This window comes from Crinia signifera, chromosome 6 (assembly GCF_055691185.1).
Source record: "Crinia signifera chromosome 6, ASM5569118v1, whole genome shotgun sequence".
Lineage (NCBI taxonomy): Eukaryota > Metazoa > Chordata > Amphibia > Anura > Myobatrachidae > Crinia > Crinia signifera.
In genome coordinates this window covers 157,867,524-157,881,967 of record NC_139222.1, presented here as the reverse complement: position 1 = coordinate 157,881,967, position 14,444 = coordinate 157,867,524, and the positions used below count along the sequence as shown (strand labels likewise).

At 44.5% G+C, this 14,444-nt stretch overlaps 1 protein-coding gene across 2 annotated transcripts in view; it reads left to right on the top strand.

The window, feature by feature from the left end:
- The window catches only part of SGK2 (serum/glucocorticoid regulated kinase 2), a 43,698-nt gene that overhangs the window by 14,908 nt on the left and 14,346 nt on the right, over positions 1-14,444 (top strand). Inside the window, exons 2-6 of one of the 2 annotated variants that reach the window (XM_083147748.1) lie at positions 1,846-1,921; positions 3,784-3,841; positions 9,119-9,202; positions 10,317-10,448; positions 13,142-13,254. In XM_083147748.1, the coding sequence (XP_083003874.1) occupies positions 1,881-1,921; positions 3,784-3,841; positions 9,119-9,202; positions 10,317-10,448; positions 13,142-13,254 (428 nt within the window). In that variant the 5' untranslated portion in view covers positions 1,846-1,880. Of the gene's footprint in view, positions 1-1,802; positions 1,922-3,783; positions 3,842-9,118; positions 9,203-10,316; positions 10,449-13,141; positions 13,255-14,444 lie in introns of both variants that reach the window. The other variant, XM_083147747.1, reaches the window with a different exon arrangement.

Below are 14,444 nucleotides of genomic sequence, written 5' to 3'. Positions count from 1 at the left end.
GGTTTTTCTAGGCTCTGTCCATATACGTGAAATCGTACCCATGATGTGGAGGACCAATGAAGAGATGCCCAGTCAACTTTCTGCATCCAATAATATCCATTATACACATCCATTATACATACATGACTATCACCCCCCCCCACATCCATTATACATATCTATCACCCCCCCACACATCCATTATACAGACATGACTATCACCCCCCCCACATCCATTATACATAACTATCACCCCCCCACACATCCATTATACATACATGACTATCAGCCCCTCCTCTTCCCTGCAGAGAGCGCAGTCACAGAGCTGCTGTGCATCTGAAGGGCGGAGGTTCCCCAGCTGTCATCCTCATCCTACCCCATCAATCAGTGGCTGCCGCTGCCGCACCTCGGGTCTTCTCCCTGCCGCCCTCCTACTCCTGGCGATTCCCGCTCACGCTGCTGCCACTCAGATTCCCGCGGTGGCAGACAGAATGATGTCACAACGTCGCGCATAAAGGCCCCGCCCCCGAAACATCGCGTTCGCGCATGCGCAGTCTGTTTTTTTTCGGTAAGGGGACAAAAAAAAACGGGAGGAACATAGGGATTTTCGGGGGAGCGGGAGGAGGATTGAAAACACGGGAGACTCCCGCTAAATGCGGGAGGGTAGGCAATTATGCTTATATGACATCATAAGGAACTGAATTCCTAAACCTGTTCTGGGCCAAAATGTATCTGCAGCTCTGGCTTATGCTACGCCACTGTATATTTATATATATTATACATTTCAAAATGGAGGTATTGCCTGGTTGGACGCACACAAGTTAATTGCTCTGGGCCCTCATAGGCTTTAAATCGAGCCCTGTACAAAAGCATCGGTATGCAGTAAATAGATGGGTGCACACATAACAATTGCAAAGCAAAACAATGCTAGCAATGTGTGTACTTTGTGCATGTGCAACTACAGATGAGTCCTTTGTTACTGTGGCTTCAACTGCACCAAATATCCCCTCTTTGTGTGCAAGGTCATGTGTGACTTGGTCGTGCCAAGCACCATTTATGCACTTAGGCGTGCCCACATTGAGTGCCCACTCTTATGAACACCTCCCTGCCGCTAGCAATACCTTTTACCAAAGAATTTTGCTTTTTAGAAAGGTATTCCATTAAAAGAAGTGTCCATCAATCATTATTTGCATGTACTGTTACACAGAGTAATTAGAAGATTAAAACTGAAATGGGCAGGAGAATATGGCATGGCTGATAGACGTTTTATATTGTAGCGAGTGCCCATAGATGATGGTAGACACACCTTATTGGCGGTGTTAGACACACCCAATGAGCGTTGTAATGCTGTGTACACCACCAATAGGTGGTGCTAGGCACACCCCTTTGACGGTGCACCCCCTAACAAAATGTGCTGCGCACGCCTATGTTTATGCACCTAATGTGCATCTTATATGCATTAATAAAACAGCTCTGAATAAAATATCTATATTGCTAGTGTATATTGACTATGGGGGTGAGCTTAATTTGCACATTTCTGTGCGAATAAGTCGAAATGTCCGATGCCAGTGGTCACAGCTATTTGTCCTGCCAAGGTCTGTTATGCTATTAAAGGTTGCAGCCTAATGTACACTGTGTGTGTTTATTTGCTGTGTCTGTGATGAGACCAAGATGCTAAATCTAAAGAAAAAATGGTACTCGTCTCCTCTCACAGGGGTATTGCCTTATTTTTAACTTATTGGAACATGTTGTGCCCAGTGCTCATTTCTGTCACTCTGTATCTCCTGTAATTTCTTCCTGAGTGTTTGTGCTTAACTCCAAAGGAATCTAACCTCTTCACTTTACACTTCATTGAATGACATCAAGGGAGGAAAAGGTGAACGCCTCTCTACTCTCCAGTCATGACCTCAACTATAAACCTGGGCCCATCAGCCAACCCCAAGTAAGTGGTCCCCCTCCCAATGGTGACTCTGAAGACTAGTTTTTTGAAATATTTGAAGAATGAGATTTTTTACTGGCTTGTTAAGAGAAAGAGGCAAGTTACACGGTAGAGCAGCTTTTTATAAATAAGTGAAGTTACTGTCTTACATGTTATTCCAGTTTTAAGAAATGTTATCAACTGTTTTCTATTTTTGCAATATCCCCTTGGCTCAGTATATACATGCAACAAAGAAACTGGATCCATTTGTAGTTTGAAAAACTACAGATGCACATATGAAGGACCATTTAATGTTGCAATCTGAACTATACCACATATTAAAATCCTGAGCAGGGATTACATAAAAAACAAAACAATAGCCTGGAGGAGGGGTATATTCATTTGGGCACTAGGGAATAGTTCCAGGTGTTACATAATTTAATCCTGAGCATGGAAGACACTGCAGGGAAGGGGGGGGGGGGGGGTGTCTGATCATTTATGCATAGGGCATAACCTTAAGCTTCAGGTTTTAATTTTTCTGCTGGAATCTATGGGTTTCCCTGCACATTGAAATGTAGAGTCTGCATTTCAGCACAGATTTTTCCTTGCAGATGCTGAGGCTACGGCATACCTACCAACATGACCCATGCCAGGAGGGACACAATGCTCTGCTCCTGGACTTCCATTTTAATGTATGATTACCCTCATCTGTGTGTTGAGCAGGTTAATTGATAAGAAAGGCGCTTCAACACAGGTGATGGCAATCATACATTAAGAGGAAAGTGCAGGAGCAGAGCAATGTGTCCCTCCTGGAGAGGGTCATGTTGGGAGGTATGGGCTACGGGGAGGGGGTAGGTTGGGGAAAATCCACTCTTGGCAGTTTAGCATGCAGGGTGCCCAAAGCTACTTGAATCAGGACGCTCATTCAATTAGTGGCAGTTAATTGAATCTCCCCCTAGGGTTTTATATGCAGTGCAAGTTAGAAGATGAAATCAAGTGCATGTATGGTTGTTTTGGTATACTGCAAATATTGTACCTAAACATCAATGTTAATTATACCCCATACGCCAAAATCCCGGTACTAGCGTATATGTCTCAGTGGCTCTACCCGGGATTTTAGTCGACGAAAATCCCGGGTTGTAGGTCTGAGAGGGGTATCAATTATAGGGGAAGAGTTGGGGAAAGCAGGAGGTCACCGCTGCTTTGCTCTCCAGAGCAGCTGATGATTGTGGAGGAGATGCCGTACACATGCACACGGCATCTGTACAGTGCAGGGAGGGAGCCAGGGGGTGCCCAGCTCTTTGGGGAGAGCTGGGCATGCCCCCAAAGTAACAAAAATAGGGGTTGCCGTGCTAAGCCATGCCCCCATGTCTAAGACCATTCCCACCCGGACGATAGGTCTGCTTCTTTTCGGGTCAGCTGTGCCGATTTAAAAATACGAAATGTTGGGAGATATGATATCCTGTTTAATTATTTACCACACAAAGGGCCAGATTCACTAAGCAGTGATAAAGCGGAGAGTTATAAACTACCAGCCAATTAGCCTCTAAAGGTAATTTATCAAACCCAGCCTACAATATGGCAGTTAGGACCTGATTGGCTGATTGTTTATGAATCTCTACTTTATCACTTTTTGAAACTCAGTGCATCAAGCATAATATGTTGGTAACTATATAAATCCTTATTTTAGCAGAAAAGGTAAATAAGGCATTTGATTTTCAACTAATTTGCGGCTGCAGGGTGTAATAAATACTCTTTGGACATTATTTAGAAATAGGCTATTTTTATGTGCGCAAAGGGAGAAGTTTTCTTGGTACGTTTTCTATATATAGCTGATCTATGTAGCAGGTAGGAAAGTTAATGTGTTACCTTGTTATGTTTTGCAGTGCTAAACCTACGGATTTTGACTTCCTGAAAGTAATTGGAAAAGGAAGCTTTGGAAAGGTTTGTCAAACACACAACCCATATGTATTTAGCAGCCACCCAGATTTTACAACTTGAGCATGATGCAATTCCCAACCTATGTTGGTTTGGGCATAACATTTGAACAGCCTAAAGAAATGATAGTACTTTCCATGAGATGTACATAAATATAGTGCTGGGCAGAACAGAAAGGGGTCAGAAAGGGATAGCAGAGGAACAATATGGCAGATTTAAAGCCAGCCATACATCTACAGATCGATTGTCAGATCTGGCTGGTTGGAACAAAACCCTGGTAATGGATGAGTAGTAGTAGTTTGTTTATTTATAAGGCGTCACAAAGTGTCTGCAGCGCCGTACATAGCAAACAAAAAAACAAATTACAAGGTAACGTACAGGGTGTGTTGATAAAATACAGCATAAATAGGGGTATAGCTGGTAGAACTAAAATCAGCATCAGTTCTGAAGTAGGTGTCGAAGAGCAAATGACAGTTGACCATTTGCTTTGAAATGCTGGAAAACTGCCAAACTGTCACTCAGATATTACCAGGATTTTGTTCTAACCAGCCCAATTTGACAATTGATCTGTAGATGTATGGCCATGTATTCTCTCAGTAGAGCATATGTAATATGAGGAGAGAATAGAACAGGTAACATAGTTGCAGTCTGAGCAGGAATCGTGTCAAGGCAGAGTTGAACTGAATTTGAGATAAAAGAGGCAAAGCAGCTATTGGTATAGTATAGGAAGTTAGTAAACGGAAAATAAGCTGGGACCTATTTGTGGAAACCTTGTACAAACTGTATTGAGGCTTTTCACAGCAGAACAAAAGTAATTTGCACTATTTAGAAATTCTCTGTAGAATGCCTGCTTTTGGTTGCTGGGTGAACATACACATTGAACTTTGACCGAAGGGCATCTTACAAAGCTCTTCTGACGTCAGAGGTCCACAACAGAAGTCTACGGAGGTAGATGTAAGCATTGGAACACCAAAGGAATCGTTGAGTTAATGTGTTGGCAAACAGAGAAAAATAAAAAAAAGAGGAAAGCCCTTTTTCTCAACTTAATACAAATTAACCATACAACAAAAACATGAAAGCTGCAAAGACCAATTAAAAATCACAAAACGAGCCCTCTCTGGATTCATTAGAACTGTAGTGTGTAGAAGTGGAGCATAAAAGCTACTTTTGAACATTGTTGCTGACTTTTACACCTAGTTATCGATTTGTTTTGGTTTTTAAATTTCCGATAAACAAACAGAAAACCACCTATGTGTGAAGAAGATGGCTTGTAAGCACACTCAAAATTCAGCTGAGAAACGGCAGGCAACAGCTATAGCACAGGTCCTTTTTTCTAATGATAATCAGCTCAAAGTACCAACAGCTTTTTTTTAATTATTGACTAGTTCTAGAAATAGGAAGAAATCAATGAACATTTAGAAAGGAATAAAATAAGCATTTGAAGATTTTTCCTAGAGATGGCCATCAAAATCGATGAGTCATAATCTTCGATGGTTTATGGTCAATGTAGAATAATTTTTCAATCGATGGGAGAGAACCAGATGGGTTCCCTACATTGATGGCACAGCATAACCTATCCCCCCAACACCCCACAAGCCGCCCTTCCCCAGGGTGTCGGGTCACGGAGCTTAGCTCTACCCCTGATACCCGTAAAGCCCAGCGCTTAGGTTCTGATTGGCCCACAGGCCAGTTAGTCAAAGAAAAGGGATGACCATTGATGGGTAAAACCATTGATGGTCCTTTATTAGATAGAATGCTATGATCTGTTGTCATTTTCATTATCGTCATCAATGGCAGCCGCAATGATGGCCGTCCCTAACTTTTCCAGTGTATAGAAGTAACTATCAGTCTTATATTAACTTATAATTTATGTAACTTTAGGTGAGTGCCAGAACCTCTCTCCCAAGTACAGGTGCCTTTTCGCTCATACCTAAAAATCACCATATAGATGCAATAAAGTAGTTGCTTGTGGGGCAGCGCTAACAGCATTTTTAAAAATACAGAATGGACACTTTAATCTTTTAAGTCCAGAATGTCTGAATTACAAAATTAAGGTTAGGAAAACATTCATAATTAATCTCAACATAATAAACAGGTAAACATTAGGTCAGTGTTGACATTGTGAGTCAACATATCAAATGTCGACAAACACACAATGTCAACACTATGGTGTCACGATAATGAATATAAACAAGATTGGGTCTGTGGTATATACTGATAGAGAAATATTCTGTTCAAGAAAAACAAACAAACTGCACTAGAATAGAAATTAAGTTTTAATGTACATCTTATAAAATGGAAAATGAATTCATACATAAATAAAAACACAAAGGGTAAAAACAACTTCAATGTATGAAATCAAGTCCTTACAGCAAAATTTGATTAGTTGATAAATACATGAAATGAGTCCCAACAGGTTAGTTTATGGAGATGGATGGATGATTGTCCGTTAATAACGTTTTAACAGTCAGTGGGATGTCAAACAGAATGAGTGTTTAGTAAATCAACATAGTATATTTACCACTCCTGTCATCCAAGGTCATGGTCACTGTCCTCAGCCAGATGAGGTTATATGTGCACAGGTGGCCACCCAGCTGACGATCTAGTACTTATGCGCCTCCTGTCTTGGTTAGCACTCCAACAGCCTTGATGTCACGTGCTGGTCATCACCGGATGCAAAGGGGTGTTTGGTACCAAAAAAGACACTCTTATGAGTTTCTTCACCTCCACGCAAATTGGCGGTTTCCTCAGAGAGTAGTGCCTGTCGTACTCTCTGAAGAAGCTGCTGATTTGCAATTAATTGAAGTTTAATATTGCACCCAAAAAAAGAACCATTGCTGTGAGTGGCGCTGGCTTTTTAATGGATATTTTGAGGATCTCTCACAGCAATGTTGTTACTCAAAGAGTTAATAAAAAGGTTTGCTTGGCAATTTTGACACCTATTTTGACAATTTCCCTTGGCACTCAAAAAGTAAATGGATGTTAGACAAGTAACTTGTCCTTTTCAGAACCTTGGAGACCTTTTTAGTGCATATTAAGAGGCTTTCTAAAAATTTACTGTGCAGTAATTCAGAAGGACCTGACAAGTATGCCAGTAAAGCTTGCATACTTGCCAGGTTTACTGCCCCCAGGAGCGGACATCCTGAATGGCATATAGGAGGCATGGTAGCCACAACGGTGGGCTGTGCAGGGGCATGGGGACACCATTGGGTCATTGTGGCTCTTCCTCCCCACTATGTAGTGCTAGGAAACCAGACATTGTATCGTTTGGGCAGGGCAATGGTAGTGTTATTCAGCATGAATTGCATCATTGGGAACCCTCAGACGGTTGTGGGCCGCGGGAGACTTGACCACTTTTCCAGGGTCCGGGAGATAAAACAAAGGGCCTTATTCTGGTCTGTGCGGACGGAGCCGAATATGCGGGCAGGACCGTGCGTCCTAAACCCCGCCTTTCGTACGGATCGCTCACTCCGTCCGAATGCGGTAAGAAGCTGTCCGAACGGACCGCAAGTGTATTTCTCATGAATACACCTCCTCCATCTCAGGGAACCTCCCCCATCATTCGATGGTCGCAGACCATCGAATGCAGGACCGAGTGGTCAGGCAGCTCCCGCAACTTCAGACCACACGGGCATTTCTCCGTGCAAAAGCAGGGATCTGGGCAGGCAGCTGACATCCGGCAATGTCATATGTCCGCCCCCTACACGTGCGTCACGACCGCATTACCATACGTACGCCCAGCGTTTTCATGGGAACGCCCATGAAACGCGGGGTGTAAACATATGGTAATGAGCCCAAACAGCCCTTCACACACCTCTCCACCCCCTGTTCGTAGTGTACACATTTCATGCGGAATTTGGACGTGCTTCCCGTTCGCACATGCGCAGATACGCCTCTGCACATGCGCAGACACAAAACATCGGCGGACCGACCGCACGCGGACATTACCGCACCAACCAGAATAAGGGCCAAAGAAACATAGAAATTGATGGCAGACAAGAGTAGGCAAGTAAGCAGATAGGAGCTGATTGTTTGATGCCTCTTTCTTCACTTAATTTCACTGCAAGCTTTGATACGCAATGCCCTATGTAAAATTATCCTTAGGTTTTATATGAATTATTAAAGTTTGCTTAATAAAGACAAGAACTGAAAATACACAACTTGGGTATCCATGATTTTGGCAAACATGCCATGTGGTGAGTTGTAATAAAACTTACTGCCAAGCGCAGCCATAGGTGGGAAATTGTAACCGGATACCTTTCAGAGGAATGCTACACATACCGTTCTTGTTTCCAATAAATTGGGCGTAAGAGTGCCAAAGGTCGTTGGTCATGTGCACATTGTGCTTACATATAAGTGACCCCCTATAAATTGTGAGGATGGACAGTAGAAGATGAGGTTAAGGTCACAAAGGATAAAGGAAGGGGGTGCGGGTTGTAAAGTAAATAAAATCTAACCATGACGTGATGTGAAGGGCAGTAATAAAAGAGACATGCAGGGGTGTGTAGCATTATGGGGAGGAGAAAGTGTAGTGTCTATCCAGTTCTTGTTACTGATCGATATGTGGATAACACTTAGAAAAGCCATTCTTCTACTTATTCTTGAAAAACCTGTACAGCAGCAGGAATTATCTCAAATGGAACAATACATTTTAAATAAACATCCTATAAAAAAGTAATGCATAAACCTGGGGAAATAATCAATGCAACTCCTGCGGCTACCTTCAATTATTAACAACAGAGACTATGTAATATGCGATTAGGAAAGTAAAACTAGATTTTAATTGCATAAAGTTCAATTATAGCATAAACCTATTACATAAAGTAATACTGCACGTAACTAAAGATGTAATTCTCTGTACAGCAAGACCTGCACTGTAGCTTTTAGGGGAAGCTGTGTAGTATGGCGCAGCGGGTTAAAGCAGTGTAAATTCTGGTGAACTGCTATGAAAATTCCAGACACTGCTGCCAAGGACTCAGCATTTGTCGCTAATCTCATAATCTGGAGCTGACTGGGCAGGACATTCCTGGGGATGTAGGTGAGAAGTGGAGGGGCTGCTATATATTCATTTTGCACTAGAACCTGAGATTTTAGAGATGCGTGCAACTGTCCTAAAAAATTTAAACTAGACAATTTAGCATTTTATATCTAACATTTGTATTTACTCAGGAACTGACACTGATTTCCCACTCAAAGTGCTTCCTTTGCAAATTCTGCTATATTAAACAACAAAAGGAAGTGCACCTCACACAAACTATCAACTAAACGGTTCATTTTCAATAGGTCCTACTGGCCAAGCGTAAGAGTGACAAAAAGTTCTATGCTGTGAAAGTTCTGCAGAAGAAAACCATTCTGAAGAAAAAAGAGGTACTCAAGTAGAGGCGCATGTTGACAACCTGTAGCTACCATAAATGTAATGAGTCTATTGGGGCCCTTATTCAGAGGTGGACGCATTGCTGATATTTGTGCATGAGTCATAGTCGCACTGTGCATGGTGGACGCAGAGAATGAGTAACAGATAGTGACTGTTTGTGGCTGTTAACTGGGGTGGCTAAAGAAACGGCCTGTATTACTGGCCATGATGTCTTAGTCATAGGGTTACTCAGAAATTCGATGTTACAACCATTATTACATCTTTTATATGAAAGGGGTGGAGTTAAGAGGCCAACAGTAGACATCTCTGTGCACAAGAGAGCAGCTGTGGCCAGGGCTGCCATCAGGAATTGTGTGGCCCGGGACTGACAAAAAGGTGGGTCCCTCATTCCATTTCTCCAACAGCGGGAATGCCTGGTAAACAGGGCTGCCATCTGGAATTTTGGTACCCGGGACTCAATTCCGGGCCCCCACCCTCCTCGCTTGACTTACTGTAACCCGGCTCCTGCTCCCCCATCTCCTCTTCCACTGAGCTGTAGCCCAGAGGTCCCAGACCGTAGGCTTCTTCAACTCAGGATGCCGAAGGCCAATAAAAATGCAGCAGCGCTCTGAATGGCTGCTGGTACGCAAGCTCTGATTGGCTCAAAAGCTGGTGCAGCATTTTAGTTGGCAGCTGGCATCCTGGGTTGAATAAGCCTGCGCTCCGGGTCCTGCTTTGTTCAGGGCACTGAGCGCAGCACAGCAGAGGCAGTCAGGGGGATGCAGTAGGCAAAATGAGCTGCTCAGGCCCTCCCAGAGGCAGGGGCACGAGACAGCTGTACCCACAGCACCCCCCTATTGGTGGCCCTGCTGGTGAGCAATGACTCAACCTCTACATTGAGTCAAGGGAAATGTGAACTTTGTTTATGACAAATAATACTCCAGTCCTGGGCCCCCTTTTCTGTCTGAGCCAGGGACTGGAGTCCTCGCAGCCCCCCTGATGGCTGCCCTGGCTGTGGCATTAGCACACTTTCACACATCTGCTGCGTGTGTGACCACAGTAGAGGCAGCATTTGCATCCACCTCTGAATCAGGCTTTATATTCTAAATGTTTGCATCTTATTTTCAGCAATCTCACATCATGGCTGAGAGGAATGTTTTACTGAAAAACTTGAAGCATCCATTTTTGGTGGGACTGCACTATTCCTTCCAAACGGCAGAGAAACTCTACTTTGTATTAGACTACGTGAATGGCGGAGAGGTGAGGGCGCACTTACTACAGTTTTGTAGAATAAATGATTTTACAGGTAAACATCGACAATGTTTATTTTTAGGGAATACTGCGGGAAGATATGAAACTGCTGCAACACTTACAGACAATATTACAGGTTATTAACTGGATTATGGGGGTTATTAAGACCTGATCACTGCTCTGCTAAATTGCAGAGCCCTGTAATCAGGTATACGCCACTCAGCCAGAGTGAAATCCCCCCCAAATTGCTTAGCATGGCTTGCGAAAATTAGCTGGATCGGCGATTAGCTGCAAATACATTTGCCAGCAGCTCACCATTGAATGCGGTCTGTGCGTAGCCCAGGACTTACTTGGTGGCTGCGATAGAAACAGGCTGATTGGAGCCAGAGCTGACATCACATGACTTCCCCTAAAATAACTGGCCATGACTGTTTTCCCTGACACTGACAGGAAACGACCGGTTACCACTCACAAATGCCGGCTTTCTGTCATTCAACTTGAGTACGGCTAGCAATTAGAAAATTTGCAGGATTTAATCTCAGGATGGCCTTGCGCATGTATATGATGATCCATACCCATGCGCAGTCTATCGATAATTACCCAGCCTGCAAATTCGCAGCCGTGTTTAGGTCTGAATAACCCCCTATGTGCGGAAGAGCAAATGAGGCTTGCTGATTTCTCTTAGTGCTGTGTCATGATCTTGTGACCCATATAATAAAGACATGAGAAGTGATAAAATCACAATAATCAGCATCTTGTCTCTGAGTCTGTTAAACGCTCTGATGATTAAATCAAAACTATGGTTATGGATATGATAATAAAAAATATTAATAAAACAACAGCTGACCCATTAAACTAGAAGCACTGCACGGATCAGAAGGACCTGTGCATAGCTTCTTTAGTGTGACATGTGTTCAAAGAGTTTTAAAAAAAATCACGGGTTCCCTCCCCAAAAAATAACCAGCCCCGGAGTCCGTTCTGATACTGGATATTTGGGGGTTAATTCCATAGCAGGGAGACACACTTCAAGGGGTCCCCTTGCCATCATATTATCCTGCACCAAATCACCTCAGACATGGGATTCCTTCCCAGGATCCTCCAGGCCTGGGGTGAAGCCTGCACACAAAATGGTCCATTTAGTGGCTGCATTATTGGAATCTTGTGCGTATGCCAGGAAAAGCAACTACATTCCTAGATGCATAGCTTCCAGCATAGGAGGTCATGATATGCTCAATGCAAGTTTGTTGGTGCAGCCAATGGTGGCGTATAAGGATGGATCAATCTGTATTACACATGATTCTAAATGTGGGTGTTTCTGACCTTGGACTTGTGGGAATGGATATAAGGAAGGAGTTTGAATGAAGCCACTCCCAGAAAATGAGGCCAAATCTTCCCTCTCCTCGATCACCTTTGCCTGTCAATCAGGCACAGGTGTTCACAACAGGGCCGGATTAAGGTCTGTGGGGGCCCTGGACAAAAAAATAGCGGGGGCCCCCTCCTCTCACACATCCCCCCCCCTTCTCCTCTCTGCATTGTACAGTACTACCTGTGGCACTGGAGGCGGATGCCCACTCTAACAGGGCTGCAGTACTACTGAGTGTATGTATGTGCACTGGGCATTGCAATGCATTCATCTGCAGGAACTTCCAGTGCAGAGCATCGCACTGCAGCCCTGTGATTTGACACTCGTCCCACCAATCCCTGGCAGCAAGATCTCCTGACCCCTTTTCTCACCATAACCATGAAAAAGTTTTAATGACAGTCAGACAGACAGTGACGCTGCTGGTGCTGTACATGCGGGCAAACATGGCACGGTCACACCGCTCCTCCTTGCCCATCCTGCAGGGGATCCCACTACTACTGCTCTACACTGCTGCGGAGCGGAGCCTGGCATGGGGGCTACAGGCAGGCTGTGAGTAGCGATGGGCAAAACCTCACCTCCTCCCTACATAATACACTTCCTACTGCTGCCCCCAGGTGTCATCATCCCAGCAGCCTGAGGCCGGCGGCAGCAGGAACAGAGCAGCTCTCCTCTGCCAGTCCCTCCCTCTGACATCTCCAGAATCACAGCCTGCCCCTCTCCCTCTGCCATCTGCCTGCATTCTTCCCTGTCACTCCTGAGTCCCTATTACATACAAGTGCCAGCCTGGTACTACTAGCTTGGTGGTGACATGGGCAGCGCAGGGCGGGCAGGGGGTCCCTGCGGCGGATGGGCAGTGGCGGGTCTAGTTCCCATCTAGGGACCCCACCGCTAACTGTCCAGCTTCCGCAGGGTGGCCCTGCGCTGCCCAAACCACAGGGATGCCCTGACCGGACTCCGCTGCCTGCCGAACAACCACCACCTACCGCAGACTGCAGTGTGGGGCCCCTGATTTGTAGGGGCCCCAAGGTGACTGCCCCTGTCGCCCCGTGGTGGATCCGACACTGATTCTCAACACTACCATGCGATTGTAGGACCCCTCCTGCGCATAAGCAGGAATCTGTGTGACTGATCAAATTTTTGATCGGTCTTGAATCAGGCCCAGACTTGCTCATTTACCTGTTGTCCTGTCATCATCATTTATGTTCCAATAATTGCTACTGTAATTTTATATTTCCAATGCTACCTCTTTTCGTTCTTCCGATCTTCATATTTCTTCAATGACCAGGTTTTTTTGTTTCAAACTTTCTTAATGCTCCAACTCTTTCTTTATTTCTTACAGCTTTTCTTCCACTTACAAAGGGAGCGCTGCTTCCTAGAGCCTCGGGCTCGCTTCTATTCTGCAGAGCTGGCCAGCGCTATTGGCTACCTACACTCTCAAAATATCATTTACAGGTAAACCCCACTGGGGTATATGAGACACCAAAACCTTTATGTTTGTTGAAAAGTACAATATAATCTTATACAAAGGAATCTACAAAAAGTCAGACTTAAGTGTACCCATAGATTGATGTTGAAGCATTTGTCCCTCATGCTCAAGATTGAACTGAAATCTGCACAGCTGTACATTGTCGGGGTGATTCTGCACCAGTCGGAACAGCGTTTCAGCGCGAGATGGCCCTGAGTCAAGCTGAATCAGGGCCTGTGCATGTGTGTGTGCAGGGGCGGATAGGGAACTAAAAGAGGCCCTAGAAAAAACTCAGAAGTGGCCTCACATGGGTAGCATCAAATCATATGTAGGAAGAACCAACACTAAAATAGGTGGGATTAATACATCACTACAACTGTATAGGTGCCCACACACTGGAACAATTTTTTTGGCCGATTTCCGATATATCACCCGATATATCGTCCCATGTTTTCCGATTATTGTTCGAAAATCGTCCGATTTCGGTCCGATGCGCGCTCCCGTTGATCTTTTGCTAAATCTTCTGATCTTACGTGCTGCATGAAAGATCAGACGATTTAATAAAAGATCCATAGGAACGCCCATGGGATCGTGAGAAAAATCTTTGGTAAAGATGTGCGCTTGCCTGAAATCTTTTGTCCAGGACAGACAAAATATTTGAAGGCTAATTTATGCGCACATCTTATGATCGCAGATCTTTCTAGTGTGTGGGCACCTTATGGAAGCTATTGGTTCAATATGATTGGTAATGTAGTGGCCCCCAGACCTTTAAGCTGCTGTGACAAACTACATCTCATATAATACCCAACCCCCCTACTGAGGCAGACCACAGACCCCCTAACTTCCATCAAGCAGATAAACAACTCATTACCATAATACCCCAAATATCACAAATAGCCCCACCCCTCCTCCAGACATTGTTACATCCCCAGATAGCACCTCCTCCTGTCCCTTTAACATATGTCACAATGGATGAGTATTTGCAGCATCAGGTACTCCGCTCTGTAAATAGCAATGGTTGCTTGTGTGGGAGACAGGAGAGGGATGGGGCAACTACTCTGGGCAGGGCCACATCTTTAAAAAAAGTAACTGTCTGACAGGTGGCCTCATAGGCATCAGCCTACCGGGAAACTTCCCTGGGAGGTCTAGGGCCAATCCGCCCCTGTGTGTGTGTGTG